The sequence below is a fragment of the Alligator mississippiensis genome, chromosome 5 (genome assembly GCF_030867095.1).
Source record: "Alligator mississippiensis isolate rAllMis1 chromosome 5, rAllMis1, whole genome shotgun sequence".
Classification (NCBI taxonomy): domain Eukaryota; kingdom Metazoa; phylum Chordata; order Crocodylia; family Alligatoridae; genus Alligator; species Alligator mississippiensis.
The window spans coordinates 99,827,900-99,855,658 of record NC_081828.1 but is presented as its reverse complement, the minus strand read 5'-3'; the positions used below and the strand labels follow the sequence as shown (position 1 = coordinate 99,855,658).

The 27,759-nt window shown below is 46.8% G+C and overlaps 1 protein-coding gene across 1 annotated transcript; it reads left to right on the top strand.

Moving 5' to 3' along the window:
* LOC132250851 (uncharacterized) lies at positions 1 to 27,759 on the top strand. The gene is made up of 2 exons (XM_059728614.1): positions 1 to 111; positions 25,669 to 27,759. Exon 2 carries the CDS (start codon positions 25,993 to 25,995, stop codon positions 27,268 to 27,270), a length of 1,278 nt encoding a protein of 425 aa, XP_059584597.1. The 5' UTR covers positions 1 to 111; positions 25,669 to 25,992; the 3' UTR covers positions 27,271 to 27,759.

The following is a 27,759-nucleotide window of genomic DNA, read 5'->3' as shown; positions in this document are numbered from 1 at the left end:
AGATTACACATCAAAAATCACGCTGACTGCTGCTGCTCAAAGGACCAATGGCCATTAAGCTGCAGACTCCGCAACTACAGTGCTATGGTAAACACACAGAAAAGGGAGGAGGTGAGAAATTGAGTAAGATTACTTTTTTCTGGGACAGTGACCTTAATTTTATAATTAAGTGCAGACCCTTTCTTGAAGGTGAGCTATTATTTATATTTAGGTTTCTTACAGTATCTTACAGTATTTAGTTAGTCCATAAAGGTGCAAATCTACTCTGCCTAACGTCAGACCAACATGGCTAACTACCTCTCTCTTCCAGTATCAAAATAAAAGCCAGGTTGCTCACTTGAGTAATATACAGCACAGGGACTCTTCCTTGAAAAACTGGAGAGAGTCTAATAGGAAGGTTGAGAAAAGTTAGTTAGGTATGCCAGAGCACAAATATCTAATTTTTTATGTGGATTTTGCATACAGTCCTAACTCCTTTAGATATACCTGAGACTTTGACCTTCAGACCTCCAACAACGTAATTTACATTGACCGATTCCTGCATACACACAGCACCCCGCTGATTTCTTTTGTATTCTGTGTGAGCATTAGGCTACAAAGCTGTGTCCTAAAAATTATCAGAGGAATGATCAGAGGGTGAGGACTGGCCTAATTAGGGTAGGGCAAATGGGCCAAGTGCTGTAGGCACTGACTTTGTGGGGGAGGGCGTGGCAACTAGAAGTCACCACTACCCCTGTGTCCCAGGTATCCGACTGTGTCCCTACTCTGCTGGGGTGAGGGTGAAAAAGATCTAAGATTTCAGTAACAGAGAAATATTATGCAAAGAAAATATTATTTCCTGGAAATAATCTAAGAATATTATTTCTGAGTCAGTGAGTTTGCACAGTGAGGCTGGTATTTGTGTTTGTTTAAAGGTTTTATTTATTTAGGTATTTATTTTTATTTAAAGTAAATATTTTTGTAGGTTTTCCTACTCATTGTTTTGAAACTCTGGGCCAAAGGAATTGATATTTTGTAACATTAACCAACACTTTTTGGACTCCCGGGGGTAGTTTGGAAGGTAAAAATTATTGCATGGATCCTGTGACTGTTATTCACATGAATAGACCATACCTGTGCCCATACCCTCTCTAAGGATTGATTTCTTCCTTTTGGCCTTATTTTTTGCCATCTTACTGGCCTTACTTTACTTGCTAGTTTAGTCTTCCTGTTGTAGATAGGGGGCATAGTATCTCCTCCCAGGGTGTCAGTCTTGGGATACTCCTCAGCTACTCTCTACTATATGTTTTCTGACATTGGAATCCCAAATAACCGGGCTATCTGCCCCCATAGTTACAACCTGCCTGGCTTCTGCTTCTCAGGGTTTGACATTTTTTGGCTGCCCTCCTTTTCTCATAGAGCACTTTCTCCCAGAGCATTCCTCTCTGTTTGGCTCTCTTAGATCTCTTCTTGCCCTTGCATCTGTGTGCCCACTTCTTGTGCTGTATCCCTCCTTCCTGAGGACTGTTTCACTTCTCAAAGGCTTTCCCAGCTTAACAGGCTTCTGTTGTACTCCCTGGAAAGGGAAGATTACAATGATTTAAATGAGGAAACTTAATTTAAATCAGCAATTTTAATCTTGCTTTACATTTTTTATTTTTAGTTTTTTTCATAAAGAAAGTTGGATTGTGTTTGCATGTTAACCATTAAAGCATCAAATGTTGGCCCCAACTGAGTAATCAATCTTTAAAGTTTTTAATGAAGGCTATAAGGGGATATGCCTTCTTTTACAGTGCACTTGTATTATAACATTTATATAGACTACTCCCTTTTACTACTCCCTTTTGCTAAGTAGGCAGATATACTGCATCTATTTGTCTTTATTTAAAAATAATATGGAGACGAATGCAGAATTCTCAAAAGTGATGGGTGTGTGTGTGTGCGTAAATAAAATTTCTACCTATTGCAAATTTCAAATATATATGAATTATACATGCAAGGAACACTATATCTGGAACTACAGATAGAAAACAGTTACTTTAAAGCTTATTACAATGAAAATTCTAGAAGATATATTGTTTGACTTATAGCTCACTTCCAAAATACAGAGATAGCTGTAAACTCTTCCCTTTGAGGGAAGAATGATCCCAACCATAAATGTTTCTGACCTGATTTCAGTTTTCTAGTAGACAAATGTTGAGTATATTAAATAAGAAAAAAATGTGCCAGTTAGTATTTGTTTTTACAGGATTTTTATGTCAAGTTTCAAACAAACTAAATGGCATATCAAGTCCTTTTCACATGGAACAGCTCATGCCATCATCTCAGGAGTGATCTTTTGAGTCTGATTTGGGAGATTTCTTTTGAAAGTGCAGGCTCCTATCTCCATTCTGTGTAAAACAGTAAGACTTAGTCTAGATTTTCCCTGTAACTGACACTAATTAAGGGTGGTCTAATTTGCAGTTGCATGGTTTCAAAGTAAGCCTTGTCACTAATTTGTTTGCAAGTCTTGAAAGGAAGTATTGCAAGATAGAGTAGTACATTTTGCACACAACAAGGAACAAGAGAAAAGTAAGTAAGCTTTGTTTCAGGTCAGAAGTCTGTCCTTCCAAAATCTCCATATTGCCCTTCTGGAACCTCCACAGGTGTGCTAATCCAGTCTTTGGTCTTTGAAACCAAAGGAGACTTGATAGAAGTATTCTGTCATTCTGTGCCTCATTTAACATCTTATTATTGGTATTTTATAGGCTAGAAAAGGCTCCACTTTATCTGGATGTCTATTTTTAACATGCGACTATGTACGCATATGTGCACAAACTCAAAGTCTAAACAGGGGACGCATCTGAAAGAAAGCTCAACAGATGAGTAATTCTAAATGTTGTCTGAAAAATGCCTATCAGCTTCTTCTGTGTCATATATTTAAAAATCCTAAGCAGCTTGACATTGTCCCTTAAATCTTTAGATATGCTGCCGTTGTAAAAATTTGCCTTCTCATGAATGTTTTGCTAAAGTTTGTATTTCAGTGTGACGGATGCCAGAATGTTTTTAACACATCCCATGTATTTTGGGTATTACTGTTCAATAATGTTGCTTAATGTTCATTCTACTTAGCCCCTTTCCAGGCTCTTCCGTACTCTCAGCCTCTCTCTCTGGGTTCTCAGACCCTTTGGTCCCACACTCCCTCTCTCTGGCCTCATGGGCCCTCTGGCCCAGCTTACACCCCTTGTGGACCATTTACTACGGCTCTCACCCCTTACCTAGGGGTGTGGACTTTGTAGTTTGACTTTCAGGCAACCCCTGGCACTTGTATCTCTTGATCCCACAGTCAGACACTTGGTCTTTAGACCTTCTTTGGTCTCTCTCTCAGCCCTGCTTTGCACTCCTGGTCCTCTGATCACACTCCCAGCACCCTCTCTGGGTCCTGGGCTGGTGGATCTTTTGATCCCCACCCTCTGAGCTCCTGCACTGCCTGCTGGACCCCACTCTCAGTCTCTCTGTGGCTACTGGCAGTCTAAGTAGGCCTTGAGTGTGCCCTTGCAGAGCTCCAGGTTAAATTACTGGTTCTACTTAAAAATAACCACCGGCACCCTCTGGCAGGTGCGCAAATCTTCTTTAGGTTATAACATAAACCAAGGTCTTCTGCTCATATAACAAGCCCCTCTCTGCCCCAGAGACCTTCCCTTGTTCCCAGCCCTGCAGAGTTGCTTGCTCAGTTCCACAGTCAATTCAGGAAGTCTGCTGCCAGGAGCTCCTCACTTCATGGCTCTCAGGACTGAACTGCCTAATGGGCTCAGACCCACGACTTATATATCTCCAGCCCCACCTGCTACTGGTCAGGTGAGTCCCTAATTAATTCTCTTCACCACCTGCAAGCTGCCTCTCCAGCTGCTTGCTCTTTTAAAGGAACAAGCACACCCCAATGCTCTGTTACAGGGTTCCAAAACTGGACACAGATTACATGGCTCCGTGGCATAGATGGAGGTTGAGCACTATTGTCCTAGAGAACTGATATTTTTCTGTTGTCTCTTGACTATCTTCTTTTGTTACTGTGTTATTGCAAAATTTCCTATAACAGTATCTGCAGCTAAGCCTGGTCCTTGAGCCTTTGAAGTCAATGACATCTTCCATAGATTTCAACGGGACCAGAGCTTGACTCTTGGATTAGAATATATATCAGTACCAGAACTTCCACTGTTTTCCTTTAATGGAACAGGGTTAAGTTCTTAATTAACTCCTTTATTTGTGGGCATTGTTGAAACATACTGCTCTTATGGTAGGATTCATCTTTCTAATCTCCTCTTCCTTTAGATGATTTATGAACACATTCTCTGCCTAATTTCTTGGGATGAGACTATATAAAGCAAAGGAGCTATCTAACAGATTTTACTGTCACCTTGAAAAACGTTTTAAAAATTGCCAAGTACCTTCAGCCAGGTAATTACTGATTACTCTAAGATTTTAATTGTAAATATCAAAATTATACTTCTGTGTTGTGATCTCATATGAGTGGAGAATTGGAGGAGCACAGAATATACGTTCAGTGAGAAGGTCAAACTGTGTGCTCTCAGTGGCCATTTTAATAGCTAAAAACCCTCAAAGAACAATTCAAACTTCTTTCAGATTCCAAACAGTTCTAATTAAACTGTATGTGACTCAAGAAGATAGTGATATGTAGCACTGTTTCTCTGGGACTTGAATTCTTTTGTTTGCTTTCTAAAACAGATTGGATTCATGTTATTTCCCAAATAGCTAGGAAAAGACAATCAAATATTCTATCATATTTGCACACAGCGGGCAAGCAAAGGCATTCTCTTCCACTGATGAAAAGTTTTGAACTACAAGCATTGAATCAAACGATCCAAAATAAAATTAAGAGCTTATTGCTAAACAGGACAATATTTGCAGGATGATTTAGCCTCAGTAAAGAAGAAAATCTATTCATTTTTCAGCACAATGAATTGGAAAAGTTTGATAAGATTCATCCTCTCGCTAATTCCAAACAATCCCAATTTCATGCATAGTTTTACTATTTTAGACACCTGTGGGAAATACTTTAGCCCAGGTAACTCAGGTATATACTTCCCTTCTCCAGTTGAAGGGGATTGTTAGCTGGCAGGTGTGCTGTGGGGGAGCTGCAGACCACTCAGTTTCCCTCTGTGCCTATAGAACCAGGCCAGGACAGTCAGGGAACTTAATTATATACACATTTATTTACATTAACTTATCACAAGGAAAAGAAATGTGGATAGAAACATATGTACTTTCTCTCTCTCTCTAAATATATCTAAACAAACAACATAAACAATACCCTCTGGGTAAATGCCATAAAACCTTACACCAGTGTTCCAGATACAGGTAAATCACAGGTAAATATAAGTATTTGATCTGAAACAGATAAACCCCAAAATAAACATAGATAGCCAACAGATAAACTATAGATAAGTATGGGTGAACAATAAATAAGTCAGAAATAAACAACATGTGAAATAATAGCAACAGGGGCCCTAGGGCTCTACTCATCTACTAATTTACAACATGAGAGTTCACAAAATATAAGGCACGATATCACACCACTTATGGCGCAAGAACCCCAAAGGTAAACTCAATCCTGAGGGGAAACCCCAATGCCCTTGTGCTTTTCCCAAGCCCTACAAAGAAGCTGATAACTTTAGCGGGAGCATCCCAGTGGGACCTCCCCTTTCAGGAGGACTTAACTAACCAGGGGGGGCATTCCCCTCCCCTGTGGGAATCCTCCTTTCCCTGAAACTCACGGCACCCAGGCCTGGAGGGTGGCCCTCATCCTCTGCGCCAGATTGCTCTCTCACCTGCAGTGGGCTTCGGGGGGCCAGTGTGGTCCCCATTTACAAGAAGGCTAGAAAGGAGAACCCCAGCAATTATAGGCCAGTCAATCTTACCACGGTCCTTGGGAAGACCTTTCAGAAAATTAACAAGGAACACATCTGCAAGGGCCCATCAGAGAAGGTAATGCTCATGGGCAACCAACATGGGTTCATTGAGGGCAGAAACTGCCTGACTAACCTGGTTTCCTTTTATGATCAGGTCACAAAGTTCCTGGATGAGGGCGTTGAGGTGGATGTCATCTTCCTGGACTTTAAGAAGGACTTTGACACTGTTTCTCACCTCATTCTCTCAAAAAAATTAGGTGACTGTGGCACTGATACCTACACAGTGAGATGGGTGGCAAATTGGCTAGATGGTCACACCGAGAGAGTGATGGTGGACGGGTCATTTTCGACCTGGAGGGGAATGAGCAGTGGAGTTCCCCAGGGCTCAGTCATAGGGCCTGTACTGTTCAACATCCTTATCAGCGATTTGAATGTGAGTGTGGAAAGCACGCTGTCCAGATTTGATGACAATACCAAGATATGGGGTGAAGTGAGAACTCTGGAGGGGAGGGACAGAATCCAGCTAGATCTAGACAGGTTACAGAGGTGGGCAGATGAGAATAGGATGAAATTCAATGCAGACAAGTGCAGGGTACTGCATCTAGGGGGAAGGAACCAGCAACACACTTATAGGCTGGGGAATACCCTTCTTATCAACATAGTGGCAAAAAGGGACCCTGGAGTCATTGTTCACTCCAGGATGAACATGAGTCGCCAAATGTGAGGAAGTGGTCAGTAAGGCTAACTCCACATTGTTGTGCATCTACAGATGCATCACAAGCAGATCCAAGGAGGTGATCCTTCCCCTCTACGCAGCATTGGTCAGGCCGCAGTTGGAGTACTGCATCCAGTTCTGGGCGCCGCATTTCAAGAGGGATGTGGCTAGCATTGAGAGGGTCCAGAGGAGGGACACTCACATGGTCAAAGGGCAGCAGGACAGGCCCTACAAAAAGAGGCTAAAGGGCCTGAATCTATTCAGCCTCCACAAGAGAAGGGAATATACCATTGTGTGAAGCTTTGGGTGCCGATTCAATTTGGAGGAGATTCAGCCCAATTCGGCAGCCGAGTCTCCAATCCGAATCGAATCAGGAGACCAATAAAAAGGTCTGAATCAATTCAAAGCTCTCTTAATTGATTCAGAAAAGATTCAGAGATCTTTGGCAATGTGGGCAATCTCCACTTGCTGCCATGGGGAGCTGTGCTGGTAAGTAGGGGACAGGGAAGGGGGAGCTGGAGGCGGGGGACCATGGAGGGACCCCCGCCAGGCCCCATCCCCTACCTGTTCCCCTAGCCCCTCTGAGTGCCCCTGACCCCTGCTCGCTGTTCCAATCCCCACTCCCCCTTCGCTATTCCAGTCTCCAAATCAGATTCGGCCAAATCAATTCTGGACAGTGATTCAAATCATCGAATCAAATCACTGTCCCCCAAATCGGTCAAATCTGAATCCAAAGTGAATACTAGCTGCTTCTCACAGGCCTAGAAAGCACTCATTGTTTCTGTTGTTTCCTTCTTGGAGCTCCTTCATTCCATAATGGAAAAACAAAACCTATTATTCTTCTTTGTAAAACACCTTAGAAGGGAGAACTCTTTCTGCTTGAACCAAAAGGTACTCTCATAACTTTACACAGAATATGAGAAGCCCCACTAAGTTCAACATGAGTCCTTGCTTGTTTTATGTTAGGCAGGTGCTAAGGCACATTGCTAATTAGAATTAATGCTTGCATTTGTCCTCTTTTAATTTTTAAATGAGTTCTGAAAGATGCTAGCCCAAAACATAGGATCATTTTAGTCATGAGGTACTAGTGTCCCTGACCAGATTCTGTTTTGAGGTGCATCCGGAAAGCTCTCTCTTTCCCTTTCTGCTCTCCTTCCTTCAATTCTGCTTGCCAATCTACGTAGACAAAAGAAGAAAGATGTAGTTCAGAGCTACTCAGTGGATGATGTAAAAAGTCCTGGCAAGTTTATTTTAGGAGCATTATACTTTTTAGGGATCCCCAATTTTAATGCAAAGGGCAGGTAACTGCTTTTTTTCTGTTGGAGATGAGGAGGCAAATGTTCAGTAAGGGTTTGTAAGGAGTGGAAGAGAGAAAAAGAGAAGGAGCACAAGTGAGAGACTCAGGAGGTGGCCGATAAACAGAAAGGACAGAGGAAGGTAGAATAGTATGTAAGAAAACACAAAAGGAAGCATGAATATAGGTGGCAAGTTGAGATGAGTGTCAAGATTCATTGTCAGGAGAAAAGAGAGTGAGTGAGTGATGATTGGGAATAAGGAGAGAGGCAGAGATTTAAGCAAAGCATGAATGAAATGGAGAGGTAGAAGAATGGGACTGGGGAGGCTTTAACTTCATGGTGTAACAGTTCCTTCACACAAAAAACACTGAACAAAATCAAATTACAGGAATCACCAGCAAAGCAAACAAGTAAGCAATGGTAGCTTAGTGACCTAATTGTCCCTCAGTAGGTCAGGAAACTTGCCTTGACTTCTGTATGAATGTATTAACTAATACATTCAGTATTTCTGTCATTAACAATAGAAGAGTTTTCAGAAACTTTTTTGCATGGGCAGTTTTTGGCTATAAGCAAGAATTCAACCCAGGTGCGAGTAAAACAGGTAGCTGTTAGGGGTTACTCACATTTGGGACTGTACTAGCCCAGGACAAATACTGCAGTCCATAGTTTGGCCTCATAATCCCAGGCTCTGATTTTGGAAATCTCTCTCTGCTGCCAAACATTAAACCCTTCCATAGTTAAAAGAGGGCAACTAGCATCCAGATACTTTGTAAATGAAATGCCAGTACTGTATAAAAAACATCAAGTATCCTGTTAACCCATCTCACAAGAGGTCTGGAGCACAACTTGCCTTATCTGCTACTCTTGCACGCATCATATTCTACATGGATTTACATGTCTGAAACCATGCAGTGTCCATGAACTGGAAGGCATTAAAGTGAGAGAAAAAGTTACATTTAAAGATGTCTGACTTCAGTGGGATTTGTCCTCCTAAGTCATTTTAGGCACTTGAGAAAATACTATCCCAAATCATGTAATACATTGACAAAACATATAGGAACTGTAATAATCTTTCTTCAGAAGATTTATTATACCCATTTTACATTGTGTTAGGACAAAAATGGTACAAATTAATCTTTTGCTAAGAAATACAGGATATTAACTGTATTTAACACTTGGAGGAAGAGGGGAAAGGGAACTAATGGACTAGTCAGACAGCTCTTTTGTCACAAAAATTGTTAATTGGAGCATAGAGTGTATTGGGGATTTCACCTATCTTGCAGGGTAGTAAGATATATCGCTACACATGGGTGAATCTAAGATTTTACAAAGGGGAGTGTAGGTGGTGAAATGTACCATCACATATAACATAACACAATGAACATGTTTCTACAGGTAAAAAGAAACCAGAAGCTTTCCTAATATGCTAGGAGCCATGGGCTGTTTAGTTTAAAATGGAAGCAAAACTAAATTTTATTGGAATGTGCATTCATTTGCTCTATTGTATATCATGAATAAAAATCACAACAAACTAGGCAAAAATAATCAAAATATGTTGTTTATTTAGTCCTGTTGTCATTAGAATTAAATTTACATTTCTTTCAGATTCAAAATCTAGCCTTCTTGAGCATGTTGACAATGCTATGCTTCACTAGAAGTTATTTCCATACCCGAGTTGATGTTCACCTTACTTCATTTCCACACCTGAATTAATGTTTTTAGCTAGAGTTAAAAACAGTTTGCAGGACTGTGAAATAGGAGTTACATTATCAGGTGCAGATAAGAGACAGCAGAATTGTAGAAGAAAGGATAACTGGGTTAGTGAAACATCAAGACCATTACAATAGAGAACAAGTCATTATCATCTGTGGAATGAAGAGTTAAGAAGGAATCAGGTCAATTGGCTCCCTCACTGCTGCCTGAGTAATTCAAATGCTGATACCACTGCCAGGCAGTTGTTTTTAAACTTTGGTGGTGCAGGAAAAAAGGGAGGGAGGGGTGACTGCATCCCCACGCTATATCCACTTCTGTTGCTACATACCAGAGAAGACTTTCAGTATCTGCTTCCTGTGGCTAGACGCAATGTGTATTTCTCAGAGGACATGAAGGAATACAGACCAGATGCAGAACTGGAAAGGCAGATTCCTAGATCTAGAGTGAACAAGATGTGAGAAATGGCACACTGTGGCAGGGCACCTTTGGGGTGTCTGCCACTTTAAGGGCAGAGTCAGGTAGCTACCAGGTGCTTGATGGTGGCAGCCATTTTGAGAACAAGGGATATAAAGACTTCAGTTTACTGCTGCCAGCCCGGGCAGAAATATTACGTGGTTGAGCTGCAGCAGGACCATTGTGAAAGTAAGAGCAGGAGGCTCTTGGTCCTGGGCATGACCTAAAACTACACCTTGCCAGGGAAGGGTGGCTTGGTGGGGCTGCTAGTGGTGTGGGAGCCCCGAGGAAATTCCAGGCCAGTTACCTCCCCAGTGAAAGGTGAGAAGAGGCTCTTTAATCCCAGCCCTCATTTTTGGGTGGGCTTTGGAGGCAGTTGTGGGAGTAGCAGGGCCAGGCATGGCAAGTGGAGTGTCACCTGAGCCCAGCAGAGATGTGAGATCCTGGAGACCCCAGAGGGGGTAATGTGAAGATGTGGGAGTAGAGAGGGCCAGGTGTGCTCATCTGTAGGCACCTGGGCCCAACAGGGATGTGAGATCCTGGAGACCCCTGAGAGGGTAGCGTGGGGAGTGTAGAGCGTGGCCCTATACAGAGCAGGGCTGAATAGGAGTAGGCCTGAAGGGCAGTCCCAGGGGTGTCTTGAGTATGGCCGAACTGGGAGTAAGCCTGAAGGGCATCCCAAGGGCCAGCCCTGTGAATAGTTGATCATGAAGATGAGAAGACCCATGTGGGGTGCAGTGTAGAGGCCCTAGAGGGGGCATAGTAGGAACCCCATGTGTGGTGAAGAGGCCAAGGTATGGTTGTGGATGCCGGAAGTCATCGTTTGGGTCACAGGCTAGTAGGGGGTGCAGCCAGAGAGTCCTGACCCCGGTAAGTCCTCCACTGCAAGGAGGTTGAGAGTGTGATGAAAGGAAGACCTTAAGAGCAAGCACAATGACCTGGTGCTCCAGGGAGGGAGTGAGAGTCCCTGTGAGACCCTGGAGCACCAGTCATGGTATGTGATTACATCCTGTGGATGCCATCTGCAAAGCATGGGTTGTGGTGTAGGGAAGGTTCGGAGCTGCAGATAGCGCCCCTGGCATCAGGATGGGGAATGGGTAGCTTCCCATGTTATAACATCAGTTTATGGAAACCGAAAGTAATGGCAAGTGAGACTGGGAGGACTGCCCTGGAGAGATGGTTGGGCAGACCAGCATGAGACCTAGCCCCAACCATGCCCCCTGTCACACACAGCCTGTAGTGATGCACAAGAGAACTTGCAGAAGCTGAATGCTGTAATGCTGACAGTGGGTATCATCTGGCTGTACCCCTCTGCACCCGCCTGGCCTCATATAGGTGCTCTCTAGTGACTTTAGAGTGCACACCCGGTGCTGGCCGCAGGGCGTGTCCCTGGGGCCTAGGCATTGGGTCATGTTCACCCCCCAAGCGAGGCCCCGTTGCTCACCTGCCATGACTTGATCTTCTTTTCTCCGGTGATGGGGCTCCTTCTTCCGGTTCCTTGCAGACTGGGTACTGCTCTTAGCATGCGTTCTTGGGGCTCCACCTCCCCTACACCTCAGCCATGCACCAGCCCTCAGGACAGCCGGATAATGGGTCACCGGCCTGTCCCTTCATGTCATCACCTGCTTTCTTTGCTCCCTGCCCGTCTCTCAGTGTCCCTTCGCACTGGATGACTACAGGACATGGGACTGTCCTTGCCACTGCGTCTAGTCTTCTCTTGAGGTGTAGTAGTCTGCTGCACTACCTCAGCTCTCTCTTGACCCAAGAGGTCTCTTGAAGCCTCTCTCCCTGGTTTGGGGCTCTGTGTAACCTCCAAAACAAAAGTTAAGAGAAAAGAAGAAAGAAATAGTTGGGGCACGGGGACTCAGCCCACCCCACTCACAGGTCCGGCATCTGTGGCCCTCAGGATCCCTCAACGCCATCCTCCTTGGCCCAGCTGCCCTGTGGTGATGCTTCTTTTACAGGAACCGGAACCCTTCTTGTGGGTCTCTGTCTGGCCCCTTGCCAAGCTGCTGACATGACCTGTGTTCAGCCTGGGGACCAGCCTTGCCTTCTGGCTCCTCTCCCTTCCATTCCCTGCTCTCCCCTCCGTTTCCTCGCTGCCAGCTTTTAAATCAGCCGGACAGTGATTTTTGATTATGTCATCCGCTGGCACCCTCCCAGTTGGCAATAAAAGTGGCTGATGAACCTCTCAGGATGTTCATCTTGGCACAGCTCGTCTGGCTCCATTTCTCCTGAAAATAGTAAGTATGCCCCATTTTCGGGGCTTTTTATTTCCTTCTTCAGGTGGGTCAGCCCTGCCTTGGGTCACGCTGTGGGAGGGTGCTCCGGGGCCTCCACTTATGTCCCCCTGGGACACCCTCCTTCTACACAGACCTTGATAGACCACAGAATTAACTCTCATATTACTGAACTGTATGAAGATATGCAAAAACTAGCCAATTACCTGTCAAAAATGATGTGGGGGGAGGGGGTTGGGATGGAGTGCCACCACCTAATGCCCCATGCTGTCGCTGTCCTGCCTCTTGCAGGGAGTGAGGTTGGGGAGACAAGGCCAGTGCTGTTGGCCTCGGCTTCCCCACCCTCTGTCTGGTCCTCAGCACTGCTTCAGATTCAGTGGTGGTCCCCCACACTTGGAACACTCTGGTTGGCTGTTTCTGTCAGCCAATCAGAGCATGAATAAAGCATTACAGAGAGATAGACAGACAGACAGACTTAGGCTTTTATAATATTAGAATGATGATTTTGTCCACAGTACATTTGGAAGCTTACCCTCCAGGAATTAGCTGTATTCCTGCTTAAAGGTCAGCCACTTGAGAGAACAAAAGGAACTTCTGATTTTGAAGTGGGATAGACATGAGACATTAAAATGCATTTAGGTACAGTTCATCTGTTGTAAGCACAATTAATCAGCCTAGCAGATAATGGGCATCCACTGGAAATGGATTTAAGTGTCCCCTACCATCTCCTATGTGAGACAGAAGATTTGGTCCTCATGGAAAAAGCAAGGAGCTTAGCCTCCAAGACACACGGCTTACCAAGGGATGAAAGTCAAAGTCATCCTGAGCCAAAACCTATGAGGCAATTAAGTATGATTCTATATGACCCTGCACAACTCCCTGAGAAACTTCTGTGATGAACCTTCATTTTAGACTTAAGATTGAGTCACAAGAAACAGCAAGGGAGAAGAGAAACCACTTACCTTTTGCATTCATGTTTTCTTTGGGACCTCAAGGAGGGTGGAATAGGCTTGCACTTAGACATTTAAATGGCTCACAAGTAGAATTGGCTCTTGTCCTTCACAAGAAGAATGGCCATTCCTTAAGAATGCAATCCTTAAGGATCAGAGAAAATCCATTCCCTTACAGAGAAAAAGTAGCAGAAGGGTCAAAAAACCCTCTTGGCTAAGCAGGGAAGTTGCAGTCCTCCTACAGAAAAAGAAAGGTGTACAAACAACGGAAGCTTGGGACAGCCTCTAAGGAAGACTACATGACAATGGCCCACACTTGTAGAAAACAGATTAGGCAAGCTAAGGCAGAAACCAAACTAAAACTAGCTACAAAAATCAAGGACAACAAGAAGTCCTTCTTTAGCTACATAGGCAGTAAAAGGAAAACTAATGGGAGTGTGGGGCTGCTGCTCTGTGCCTCAGGATACCTTGTCACTACCACTCAGAAAAAAACAGAACTCCTAAATGACTACTTTGCCTCAGTCTTTCAGAAGACCAAGGGCAACAACATGCCAGGTAGGGCACAGAACAAGCAAGATGGGATTGACACCGTTGCCATAGAACTGGTGTATGATCAATTAAAGAAATTAGACTTACATAAATCAGCAAGACTGGATGAACTCCACCCAATAGTGCTGCAAGAGTTGGCCGAAGTAATCGCAGACCCCTTGGCAAAGGTCTTTCAAAAATCATGGGCCTCTGGAGAAATCCCAGAGGACTGGAGGAGGGCCAATGTTGTGCCCATCTTCAAGAAGGGGAAGTCTGAAGACCCAGGAAACTAAAGGGCAATTAGCTTAACTTCCAGGGAAAATCCTAGAAACATTTATCAAAGAGGCTATATGTGACAAACTTGCAGAAGGCATAATACTGATTGACAGCCAGCATGGCTTCATCGCAGGCAGGTCTTGTGTGACCAACTTCATTTCTTTCTATGATCAGGTGACTCGCTACATGGATGAGAGAAAAGTGGTTGACATCATGTACCTCAACTTCCAGAAAGCCTTTGACCTGGTTCATAGATTGATAGATGTTAGGGTCAGAAGGGACCTCGATAGATCATCGAGTCCGACCCCCTGCATAGGCAGGAAAGAGTGCTGGGTCTAGATGACCCCAGCTAGATGCATATCCAACCTCCTTTTGAAGACCCCCAGGGTAGGGGAGAGCACCACCTCCCTTGGGAGTCCGTTCCAGACCATGGCCACTCTGACTGTGAAGAAGTTCTTCCTAATGTCCAGTCTAAATCTGCTCTCTGCTAGCTTGTGGCCATTCTTTCTTGTAACCCCCGGGGGTGCCTTGGTGAATAACACCTCACCAGTTCCCTTCTGTGCCCCCATGATGAACTTATAGGCAGCCACAAGGTCGCCTCTCAACCTTCTCTTGCGGAGGCTGAAGAGGTCCAGTTTCTCTAGTCTCTCGTCATAGGGCTTGGTCTGCAGGCCCTTGACCATACGAGTTGCCCTTCTCTGGACCCTCTCCAGGTTATCCGCATCCCTCTTGAAGTGCGGTGCCCAGAATTGCACGCAGTACTCCAACTGCGGTCTGACCAGTGCCCAATAGAGGGGAAGTATCACCTCTTTGGATCTATTCGTCATGCATCTGCTTATGCATGATAAAATGCCATTGGCTTTTCTGATGGCTTCGTCACACTGCCGACTCATGTTCATCTTGGAGTCCACTAGGACTCCAAGGTCCCTTTCCACTTCCATGCCACCCAGCAGGTCATTTCCTAGGCAGTAGGTGTGCTGGACATTTTTCCTCCCTAGTTGCAGCACTTTGCATTTCTCCTTGTTGAACTGCATTCTGTTGTTCTCTGCCCACTTGTCCAACCTGTCCAGGTCTGCTTGCAGCTGTTCCCTGCCCTCCGGCGTGTCCACTTCTCCCCATAGCTTTGTGTCATCCGCAAACTTGGACAGAGTACACTTCACTCCCTCGTCCAAGTCGCTGATGAAGACATTAAAGAGTATCAATCCAAGGACCGAGCCCTGCGGAACCCCACTGCCCACACCCTTCCAGGTTGAAACCGACCCATCCACCACGACTCTCTGGGTGTGACCCTCTAGCTAATTCACCACCCACCGGACTGTGTAGTCATCCAAGTCACAGCCTCTTAACTTGTTCACCAGTATGGGGTGGGATACTGTATCGAAGGCCTTCCTGAATTCTAAGTATACGACATCCACCCCTCCTCCTGTGTCCAGGCGTTTCGTAACCTGGTCATAAAAAGAGACCAGATTAGTCAGGCACGATCTGCCTGCTACGAACCCGTGAGTATGCCGTGAGGTACTGATTAGAAAACTGGAAGATATCAGGCTCAACTGTGGGACTGTCAAGTGGGTATGAAACTGGTTGCAGAGTCCAAATGAATAGATTGGTGTCATCCTGGCAAGATGTGGGCAGCAGCATACCCTAGGGGTCAGTACTTGGCCCAGTGCTGTTCAATATCTTCATCAACGACCTGGATGAGGGGGTGAAAAGCCAGTTGGCTAAGTTAGTGGACAATACCAAGATATGGGGTTGTGTGGATGTCGCGGCGGGGTCCTCCAGGAGGGCCGTGATCTCCTTAAGGCCCCCTCTCCACGCCTATTCGGCCCAAGGGCACCCTCTATTCTCTCCTGCCACGTCTTGGATCTTAAGTTAAGTTAGGAGGCTGCCTTACGTCTCCTAGGCACAGTTAGCTGGGACCTCCGTCCCCGTGTTCTCCCGGACCCACCGTGGGTTTCGCTGTACACTGGGTGTGTTCCAGGCACCCTAGCCTTATGGGTTATGCGTGGCTCCTACCAACCCCTAATACCATGCCCCAAGCCTCGCAGATGTACTAGATGTTGGTCTGTCAAAATACTCGCCCGCTCCCCGGGCCTCCTCTGTAGTCTAGCCCACTCCCAGGCCTTCTCTAATATACGGCCCCTCGCTGGGACTCTCGTCGCGCCCCACTCTGGGCCTTCTCTAAAATAACCTAGCCCACTACGGGACTTCCTCCCGAGTCTCCGGGCTCCCTGGGCCTCCTCTGTAGTCTAGCCCACTCCTGGGCCTTCTCTAATATATGGCCCCTCACTGGGACTCTCATCACGCCCCACTCTGGGCCTTCTCTAAAATAACCTAGCCCGCTACGGGACTTCCTCCCAAGTCTCCAGTCCTTTATGCCCACCGCACGGCTACCGTCTCCTATCCAGGCTCACCGCACTGTTATCCCCTTTTGCCGGGGACCACCGCAGCACCTTGCCTTTCTCCTGGGGTGTTGTACTACTAACCCCTTCTGTCGGGGTCCACCGCAGCACCCTACCCCTATCTGAGGGCTCTTGCCATACTAGCCTACCGCCGGGCTCGCTACGCCCGTTCCGGGCTTCTCAATAGTCCCCCTTTCCTGGGACCTTACATGCCCGCGCTGGGCTGCCGAATACTATCGCCCCCTCTCTGGGGCTTGCTGTGCCCCCGCTGGGCTCCTTAATAATGCCGCCCCTTCTCTGGGGCTGGGGTCTATGCACCCCGCAAGTTGTGCCTTTACTGGCGCCGGGGTCCCCTCGCCACTGGGGTTGCCCCTGAGAATACTGCGCCTTCCTGGGCGCTAGGGCCCCACACCCTGTGGACCCTTATAAGTATGCTGCGCCCTCCTCAGGCGCTGGGGCCCCCACCCCTCTGGGGGTCCCTATGAGGCCTCCTCCAACCCCTATAGCCTCACCCAAACCACCTGTTTAATACAAACACTAAAGCAAACACAAGCCTCCTGGCTATAACTTAACTTAAGGCTGCCTGGCTGTAACAACATCATTGCTCTAGCCTCTGGAGCTCTCGCGAGCTATACTTGCGATCAGGGTTCTCCCTATATCCTGGCCAAGGGAACTCCTGCCTCTCCGGCAGCTAGCAGGGAACTGCCAGCCTGGCTTCAGCCCTGGGCTTTATAAGGGCCAGGCCCTGCCTCCTACAGGCAGCTGACTCTCCTTAGTTGCCCCGGCAACCCACAGCTGTACTCCCTAGTCACCGCTAGGGCTCCTTATGCACTACCAAAGCTTTTCCTCTGTCAGTTTTCCCCTCTCTAGGAGCGGGGCAGCGAGGTGCCCCGCGACAGTGGACATACCTGCAGATAGGCTGTGCATACAAGCAGACGTAGCATGTTGAGCAGAATGGAACCAATGAGGTTCAACATGGAGAAATGCAAAGTGCTGCATATGGGAAGGAAGAACCCTCAGCACACCCATAGTCTGGGCATGGTTAACCTGACCAGCAAATGAAAGGGATCTGGGGATAAAAATAGACCCCAGCATGTATATGAGCCGGCAATGTGACACAGTAGCTGCTAGGGCCAAAAAAACTCTGGCATGCATCAATCGATGCATCTCTAGTAAATCCAAATAAGTGATTCTCTCACTTTACTCAACACTGGTGTGGCCACAGCTGGAGTATTGCGTCCAGTTCTGGGCACTGCACTTCAACAAGAATGTGCTAAAGCTCGAGAGGGTCCAGAGAAGGGCCGCCCACATGATCAGGGACTTTCATGGCAAGCCATGTGAGAAGAGTCTGAGAAATCTTGGACTCTTCAACCTAAAGAAAAGAAGGCTGAGAGGGGACCTGGTTATGGCTTACCACTATATCAGAGGCATACATCAGGGGCCCAGTGAACAACTGTTCACTGAGAATGAACTGTTCATTGCAGAACAACAAGGAAGTTTTTTTACCTCCCTGCCTCCCATCTGACACCTTCAGGGAAGGAATTCTACCTGATCAACACATCAAAGAGCTACTCAACACAGCTCACAAAGACACTCTCATGGACCCAGAGGGACAGACTTCCATCTTCAGCTCCCTCTGTGCAAGAATGAAGTTTATTTTCTACCTCTGGGGACTTTTTACCATCTTGTACCATTTACACTTTCCCCAGAGCCTGACGAAGGGACTTTGATCCCGAAAGCTTGCAGAAAAGGACAATTTTCTTGCCATTTTCCAGTTGCTCTAATAAAAGGTATAATTTTGGAACCAAGAGATCTAGATTTTGCATGTCAACTGTTCACCAGGGTGCCCTGGGAGGAGAACTAGAAACAATGGCCACAAACTCCTGGAATATAGTTTCAGGCTGAACATTAGGAAAAACTTCTTTACAACTGGGATGTCCAGACTATGGAACAAGCTCCCTCTAGAGGTGGTGCAATCATCTACCCTGGAGGTCTTCAAGAGAAAAATGAATGGTTAACTGCCTGGGGTCATCTGACCCCAGCTGTCTTTCCTGTTCATGCAGGGAGGCTGGACCCAGTGATCCTTAGGGGTCCCTTTCAGCCCTGTGATTCTATGTGGAGGCCTGTGCATCTGCATTAGCACAGGCACTGCAGATGCCTTGCTATTGGAGTTCTCCTGCCAATTAATATTGTTGGCCCTGATGTAGCAAAACCCCCAGTTTTTTTTAAATTTATTTTAAAATGCATTCCCTCCCCTTCCCCAATCATTTCTGACTTTTTCTCTCCCTCTCTATTCCCTATAAATAAGTATAAGTGAGCTCAGACTTAGGATAGCTTTAACATTTTTATTTTGGTAGCAAGTTTTTGGTTCTGGATATCCACTCTTTTATATTGTATAATTATTAGGTTTGTATTGATTGTTACTGTTGTATATTGTATTATTATCATTTTTGTATTGATTTTTATTGTTTCAAATGGATATTGTATGGTTTAGGCCTGTGTTTGTAAGTGAACCAAAATCATGTCAATTTTCCATTTTGTATGTCAAGCCTCCATCTTCTGCTCTCTGCCTGGGCATCCCCTGTGTCACAACTGTATGAGTCACATATCCCTCCCATGTAAATTGGTTCCTGGATGAATGAGTGTGATTGGGAATGATTGAAATACAATGGTAGCAGACCTGTACTGAATGGCCTGTAATGATTGGGCCATCACCTCGCATTGATTCACCCAGAAACCATGGACCTCACCCAGGAACAGAGACGTGAACCCAGCATTTGAAAGACAAAAGACCCTGCAGAACCAGCAACTCTCTCACCATTACAGACACCTGAAACTGCACATCCCTGCATGGAGCACACATGCACAGTACGCCGGGGCCTGACCCTTGCCTGGGCATGCCTCCTGTCACTAGGGTCACACAAGGTCTGCCCCTATAAAAAGGGGCAGTGAAGACAGACCCAGTGGGATGCCCTCTCCATCTGGACCAGCACCATGCCACACCATCTATCCACCCAGAGGCCCTGCCAGCAACCCCCCTCTGGACAATATCTACTGGACAAGGACCCCTTTCCAGCCTGGATAGATAGATATTACCTGCACACCTCCTCCTACAATTTGGACTCTCTCTCTCTCTGCCTGGACTTCAGTGGACTTCAGGCCCTGCACCAAGCCTCTTTAAGCCTGCTGCCATTGAGTGTGTGTGTGGTTGCAAGAGAACCAAAAAGACATTGTGTCAACATTTCCACTGTTCAATAAAACCACTGTCATTTGCAACCCTGAGTTGGGTCATGTTTTACTGAATCCCAGTCCCTTCCTTATCTTAAATTCCAGCCTCGTTCTCTTTCTCTCTCTGTCTCAATTCCAGCCCCCACCCCTCTCCACTAGTTTCCCGATCTCTTAATTCCTACTGATGAGTACCCCTGAAACTTTTATAGGTTTTTTTATACTTTGGGAACAGCTGTATGTTTTGAAAAAGTATTTTATCCAACCAAGGGCATAGAGTAGGTTGTTTAGGCTGGGGGAGATCGCTTGTTGCCTAGTTGCTTAATTGCTGGCCTTGCTAGAGGGAAAGCCATATCAGCAAGGTCCCTAAGGGGCTGGAAAGGGGGGTTACTGGCTGAGCTTGCTGAATAACAGGTGCCACATCAGCAAATTACACTGTCACGAAGGCAAGTTCAAACTGACTAGGGAGGGGTCTGTAGCTAGGGTGAAGTGCGCATGGACCAAAAGGGGCAACCTATAGTAACTGCATAGCGTGTAAGGCTAGAAGAGGCTATATAAGGCTAATGCCCACTTGGGTGGGTGTGCTTGCTTTGCGAACGATTGCCAAGCACTGCTTTCTGTGCAGAAATAAAGATTAAGTTGGATTCTTCACCCCTGTGTGTTTATTGGCACAAGTGCACCGGGCACGAACTCACTATCCTTTGGGAACAACAATTTCTGGTGACCACGAAGGGACCCTAGCTGACTGCCTTGCCCAGTCCACCTCTTTGGCTCCGGCAACAACTGTGGACGGCGCGAGGGCCAGGCGCCACCGACCTTATTTGTCGGAGGTCTGACCGTCTCCTGGTTGCCTGATGGAGTCATGGAGGGGCACAACGGTGCAACGCTCGAAGGACCAACTTAATCGGGCGGGGCGAGGGAGGTTTCAATGGACTGGTGAGTACTTCTTTCCATATTTTGATCAGGATTGGGAAAGAGACGGCTTTAAAGGTTCCGACCGTGTAGACGCCTTAGGCGAGTGAGACTGGGTAGCAGTCCCATGAATTCCCTTTAATCAGTTGGGTACTGAGGCTGAGCGGCGGTCGCCGTCCGTCAGTTGGACAATGGGAAGTAACCAGTCCAAGATTCCGCCTGCAGCCCCTTAGGATGCATTTTGAAAAACTGGCCAAAGTTTGGAAGCGACCCTATGACGAAATAACAGATGATTCGGTATTGCAATACATGTTGGCCACAGTACCAACTTGCAGATGGTGCAGCCTGGCCGGAGAATGGGTCTTTGGATTATAACACAATCTTGCAGTTACAGTTGTTTTGTAGGCGCCAAGGAAAGTGGGATGAGATGCTTTATGTAGAGGCATATATGACTTTGTATGGGGATGGGGCTACGCAGAAGTCGTGTGGGATATTTAGGGGAAGCGGGGTAATGGCTTTACAGGGGGTCACCACAGTGTGTCCAGAGGAGCCGGGGGAGGAAGATGTGCCGTTGTTAATTGCTCCCACAGCTCCTCCGTCTTATCCGTTGAGCCCTGCATCACCACAGGGGACTTCCACTGCACCTGAAATGGCTCATCAGGGACTCCTGCCTGGCTCGCCCAGTCCATCATCCCCCACCTCCCCTGACAGCCCTGGGGTGCTGTCCCTGGGTCCGGCGGATGCAGGTGGTAGCAATCTGGCGGTAGAAGGGACTGTAGGAGATGGGGCATTTAGCCCTGTGGTGAGTCGCTTATGATCAGGGGCCTAATCAGTAGTTCAGGCCCCTTTGTGTCAAGGGGTGGGTCCTGAGGGTAGACCAGTTTTTGTCCATGTGCCATTCAGCATGGCAGACTTGATAAATTGGAAACAGTCCGTGGGCCAATATCACCAGAATCTGGAGGCAATGACCCAGTTGTTCTCTACTATTTTCCTCACCCACCAACCAAACTGGATAGATATTCAGACCTTATTGCCCGCTCTTCTGACTCCGGAAGAAAAGAGGTTGGTCTTAGAGAAAGCACGCACGATAGCACAGAAGTGTCACCCAACCGGTGATGTAGATGAACTTTGCCCTAAGAAAAATCTAGACTGGGATCCCAACACCCGGGGGGGCCAGAAGGAGTTAGCGCTGTATCAGGAGTTTGTGCTGGCTGCTCTCCGGGAGGCTATCCCCAAGCAGAAAAATTTGTCTAAATTGTATGAAGTGCAGCAGGGTCTGGAGTTTTTATGGGAGATTGTGCGAGGCAGCCAGACAGTGGACGGATTTAGATCTGGAGCTGCGGGAAAATGCCAAGATGTTTAACACACTGTTTATAGGACAGTCAGCCCCAGATATTAGGAAAAAGCTACAGAAAGCTGAAGGAGCAGCTGGAATGAGCATCAGCCAAATGATTGAGATTGCTTATAAGGTGTACTCTAACTGAGATCAGGTTAAGGAGAAAAAGGAAGACAAAAGAATGAAGGCACAGGCGTCGTTACAAGCATCGTTGTTGGCAGCGGCAATTGTAGATCAGAGGAGTAGAGGACGGGGCAGGGGAAGTAGAGGGCGTGGAGGAAGAGGAGGCATGAGCTATGCTCCGGGAGACTACAGCCAGGGTCCCAGGCTGGGACCTAACCAGTGCGCTATTTGCAAGCAGGAAGGGCATTGGAAAAATGAGTGCCCCAAGAGGGGGGAGAAGAGACGAGAGGAGGAAGAAAGGTTGTTGATGTTAGATGGCTCTGACCAGGAGTGACGAGGACTGGGGGCTAACACTGAAGTAAGCCCTGTCTCCCCCGACGAGCCCCTGGTTAGCTTGCAAGTAGGGGGAGAACTTATTGATTTTTTAGTGGATAGTGGAGCCACGCATTCAGTTGTAACCAATTTTAAAGGACCCTTATCAAAAACCAAGATCCCCATAATTGGAGCCATTGGCCAGCGGATGCATCGTTCTTTTGTGTCACCCATGGAATGCAAATTGGGAGGAAAGAAAGTGCCTCATCAGTTTTTGTATATGCCTGAGTGCACCATACCCTTGTTTGGGAGGGATTTGCTGTGCAAATTGCAGGCCCAATTGACCTTTTCAGAGGGCAAAATTACTATGAAGATACCAACTGAGGAGGCCTGGAAGGCTCAGGTGTGTCTCCTATTGCAGGAGGGGGAGGAAGGGAGAATTACCCCCGAAGTAGAAGACACTGTAGTACCCTGGGTATGGGCGGGAGAGAAGCCAGGAAGAGCCAAACTGGCCACCCCTGTAAAAATTGATTTGAAGCCAGGAATCATCCCGCCCAGAGTGCCACAGTATCGGTTGAAAATAGAAGCTTGGAAAGGCCTGGAACCGCTTATAAAGCTATTCCTTGAACATGGTTTGCTTCGGGAGTGCCAATCATCTTTCATTTCCCCCATTTTGCCTGTCAAAAAGCCTCACAGTAACGAGTATCGTTTTGTGCAGGACCTCAGAGCCGTGAACAAGGTCACGGTGACCCTCCACCCGGTGGTGCCGAACCCTTATATTTTGCTGGCTACTTTGTCTGCAGAGGACCAGTGGTTTACAGTCCTGGACCTGAAAGATGCCTTCTTTTGCATCCCACTTGAAAGAAACAGCCAAGAGATTTTTGCATTTGAGTGGGAAGACCCGAATACTAGGAGAAAAACCCAATTGTGCTTGACAGTTTTACCTCAGGGTTTTAAGAACAGTCCCACTATTTTCAGCACTGCCTTAAGTACCGACCTTCAGAAGTGGAATAAAAGTATGTCAGGAACCCTGTTACAGTATGTGGATGATTTGTTGATTGCAGCAAAAACGAGGGAAGAGTGCCACCTGCTGATCGTAAGTTTACTGAACTTCCTGGGACAAGTGGGATACCGGGTGTCTCGGAAGAAAGCCCAGATAGAGCAAAAGCGGGTACAATACCTGGGATTTGACATCTCACAAGGCCAGAGGATGTTGGGCCCTGAGAGAAAGGAGGCCATCTGCCGGATGGCAGTCCCAAAGACCAAGAGACAGTTGCGAGGCTTTTTGGGGATGGCAGGATTCTGCCGGATCTGGATCCCCAATTTTGGACTGATAGCCAAGGTTCTTTATGAGGCCACTGCTGGCAGCGAGGGAGATTTGCAATGGACGGCAGAATGCCGAAAGAGCTTTGACATTATCAAACAGGCCCTCATGACGGTGCCGGCCCTGGGCCTACCTGACCTGAGTAAACCATTTCAACTTTACGTTCATGAACGCCAAGGGGTTGCGTCAGGAGTACTGACCCAGTACTTGGGTAGCTGAAAAAGAGCAGTGGCCTACTTCTCCAAACAATTGGATCCCACTAGTTTGGGATGGCCGGCCTGCTTGCGAGCAGTGGCAGCTGCAGCTATGCTGGTAAAAGAATCTAAGAAACTTACTTTAGGACAGCCAATGACCGTGTATACCCCACATTCAGTGCTGGCGGTGATGGATGCAAAGGGGGGAACCTGGCTTTCCCCTGGACGAATGGCTAAATATCAGGCGGCTCTCCTGGATCAGGGAGACATCCAGTTGCAGACCTCTAGTACACTGAACCCAGCTACGCTAATGCCATTGGAACAGGACGAAGGATTACAGCATGATTGCATTGAAACTATTGAGAGCGTGTATGCTAGCCGGCCGGATCTTAAAGATGCCCCACTACCTAATGCAGACCTTGAATTCTACACAGATGGAAGCAGCTTCATGGACAATGGAACCTGAAATGCGGGATACGCCGTGGTTACATCATGGGATACTGTGGAAGCAAAAGCCTTGCCTCCAAATACCTCTGCACAGAAAGCTGAGCTTATTGCGCTGACCCGAGCTCTCCATTTGGCAAAAGGAAAGACAGCCACTATATACACGGATTCTAAGTACGCCTTTGGAGTCCTACACGCCCACGGAGCTATATGGAAAGAGAGAGGACTCTTAACGGCAAGTAAAAGCCCGGTAAAGCATGGAACAGAGATCCTGAAACTACTTGAAGCCGTGATGGAACCACTAGAGGTAGCTGTGGTGCACTGTAAGGCCCATCAAAAGGGAGATGGTGAAGTTATAAGAGGAAATCAATGAGCAGCTGCTGCGGCAAAGAAGGCAGCTAGAGAACAAGTTCAGGAGACTCAAATGTTGGCATTGATGCCTCAGGTAGTGTTGCCTGAAGAACCTCCCAAATATACTGAAAAAGAGAACCAACTCGCAGAGAAACTGGGAAGCAAAGAACAACAAGATGGATGGTGGGTCTTGCCTGAACTGGCAAGGTCCTGATGCCAAAACTGATTCTTAACAAAGTGCTCCAAGAGTACCACCAGAGCACCCATATGGGAGCTGACGCCATGACCCAAGGTCTCCAAAGAATTGTAGTGGGACCTAAGATGAGGAAAACAGCAGAACAGATAGTGCGAAGATGCCCTGTCTGTTGTGCCAACAATCCTAAGATTTCCCCCAAGCCTCCGCCAGGAGCAGGAAGGCAAGGACTATTAGCAGGAAAATGTTGGCAGATAGATTTCTCTGAAGTTCCCAGGAAGGGACACTACAAATACCTGTTAGTGCTCGTGGACACCTTGACTGGATGGACCGAGGCCTTCCCGTGCCGAACCAATAAAGCAAAAGAAGTGGTCCGGGTGATGTTAAAAGAAATGATTCCACGATTCGGAATCATTAGCCTTGGACCGAGGGCCACACTTTGTGTCAGAAGTGACCCAGGCAGTTTCCCGGGCTCTGGGGATACAATGGGACCTTCACACAGCATGGAGACCACAGTCAAGTGGACAGGTGGAACGAATGAATCAGACTCTGAAAAGACAACTGGCTAAACTTTGCCAAGAGACTCAGTTGAAATGGCCCGAAGCTCTGCCTCTTGCCTTGCTTAGAGTGCACATAGCCCCTAGAGCTAAATTGGGAGTTAGTCCATTTGAATTAATGTATGGCAAGCCATATCCTAAGAATCCAGTGGTGACGCATGGGAGTCAAATGCATGTAAAAGGGGAAGTCTGGGCAAAAGATTATTTGTATTCTTTGTCTGCTGTATTGTGTTCTCTCCACAGGTATGTCCAGGAGCGACTTCCACTCCCCTTAGATACACCAGTCCATAAGTTCCAGATCGGAGATGAGGTGCTGGTCCGAATGTGGAAAGAAGAGCCGCTTCAGCCCAGGTGGAAGGGACCGTATCCTGTGATTCTCACCACTCACGCTGCAGTGAAGGTTCAGGGGGTAAAACTGTGGATACACTACCCCTGGGTGAAGGCCGCACCAGAAGTACCACCTGCGGGAGAAGTTGCTGAGAGTGTCGCACCAGAAGCCAACACAAACGGACACCGTTGGACAGCAGAGCCAGTAGAAGGACTTAAATTTCTGTTTAAACGTCAACCATGTGGACAGTAGTTCTTTGCATAGGCGTAATGTTTCTAGGGTCTAAGGGGTTGGTGCACCAAAGGTTCGAAAAGAGTCAAAATGTGTGGGTTTATTTGGCAAAGGATGTATTAAATGTCACTCATTTTTGTTTGGCGGGAGGAACATCGGTTGAGGATATTTTCACGTCATGCCTTATAGGGGTGCCCACTCCGTTGGAAGCAGTCCGGAATCAGACTTGGTTCGCATCTGAGGGAATAGGAGTTCCAATCAATTACACTAACTACCCCATGTGGGGAACCATTACCACAGAAAGGAACGCCAGTACCTTTGAAATAGATTTGTTGACAGTCACCTCCCCTAGTAACACCAGCTATGCCAATTTTGTGAACTGTACCAAAGCTTGTAAGAGCCTAACCAAAGAAATGAAAATTTTCAATTGCTCAGACGTGACTAATGTATCTTGCAACTACGGTCATGTGGTATTACCCCGGGGGTGGTTCCTTCTTTGTGGGAAGACTTCCTATTCATATATCCCAGCCAATGCCACAGGAGGCCCTTGTGCTCTGGGCCGGTTGACTGTCTGGCTACCAGGTATGCCTACAACCCCTAGTAAATGTCACCGGAGAGGTTTGCATGTGCTAGATGAATCCTGTGATAGTGACATAGACCTCCTGAGTAAGGCCGATGTAGTGTCCTTAGCAGTTTCCATAGTAGGGGTGCCAGGCCTAGTAGTGGACTCTGAGAGGCAGCTTAGTAAGGTGGCCTGTGCCCTGGCAAAGGGCCTAAATACAACTTTACAGGCCCTAGCTGCCCTCAGTACTGAAATGAAAGAACTAAGAGGAGCTACTCTGCAAAATAGAGCAGCCATAGATTACCTGTTGCTGAGGCATAACCACGGATGTGAAGAGTTCAAGGGAATGCGTTGTTTCAGTTTGACAGATAATTCCGAGTTGATAGAGTCAAAAGTGCAGAAGTTAAAAGAAGTTCTGTCCCACATTAAGCAAGGGGAAGGGTTCGACTTCTCATGGCTTACTTCTTGGCTTCCTAATTTTTCATGGCTTAAGCAAATTTTCCTATTAGTTGTGGCAAGTATGTGTATTTTCTTGATGATTTGTTGTGGAGTACAGTGTGTGCCTATGTGTTGTGAGGTACTGAAGAGATCAATTTCTTCCCCCGTTCACCGCATGATGCTTGTAAAACCATCAGTTACAAACCCGATCCAAAAGAATCGGGAGGGAGCGAAGAGATTTCTGAAGATGAAAAAGATGGTCGAGGACTATGGTCCTATTCCATAGGGTCATAGCCTCAAAGTGGGGATTTGATGAGTACAACTGAAACTTTTATAGGTTTTTTTATACTTTGGGAACAGCTGTATGTTTTGAAAAAAGTATTTTATCTAACCAAGGGCATAGAGTAGGTTGTTTAGGCTGGGGGAGATCGCTTGTTGCCTAGTTGCTTAATTGCTGGCCTTGCTAGAGGGAAAGCCATATCAGCAAGGTCCCTAAGGGGTTGGAAAGGGGGGTTACTGGCTGAGCTTGCTGAATAACAGGTGCCACATCAGCAAATTACACTGTCACGAAGGCAAGTTCAAACTGACTAGGGAGGGGTCTGTAGCTAGGGTGAAGTGCGCATGGACCAAAAAGGGCAACCTATAGTAACTGCATAGCGTGTAAGGCTAGAAGAGGCTATATAAGGCTAATGCGCACTTGGGTGGGTGTGCTTGCTTTGCGAACGATTGCCAAGCACCACTTTCTGAGCAGAAATAAAGATTAAGATAGATTCTT

What these genes read in the sequence shown, in the direction of transcription:
- LOC132250851 (XM_059728614.1), top strand. Translation starts at nt 25,993, where the DNA reads ATGTGGACAGTAGTTCTTTGCATAGGCGTAATGTTTCTAGGGTCTAAG.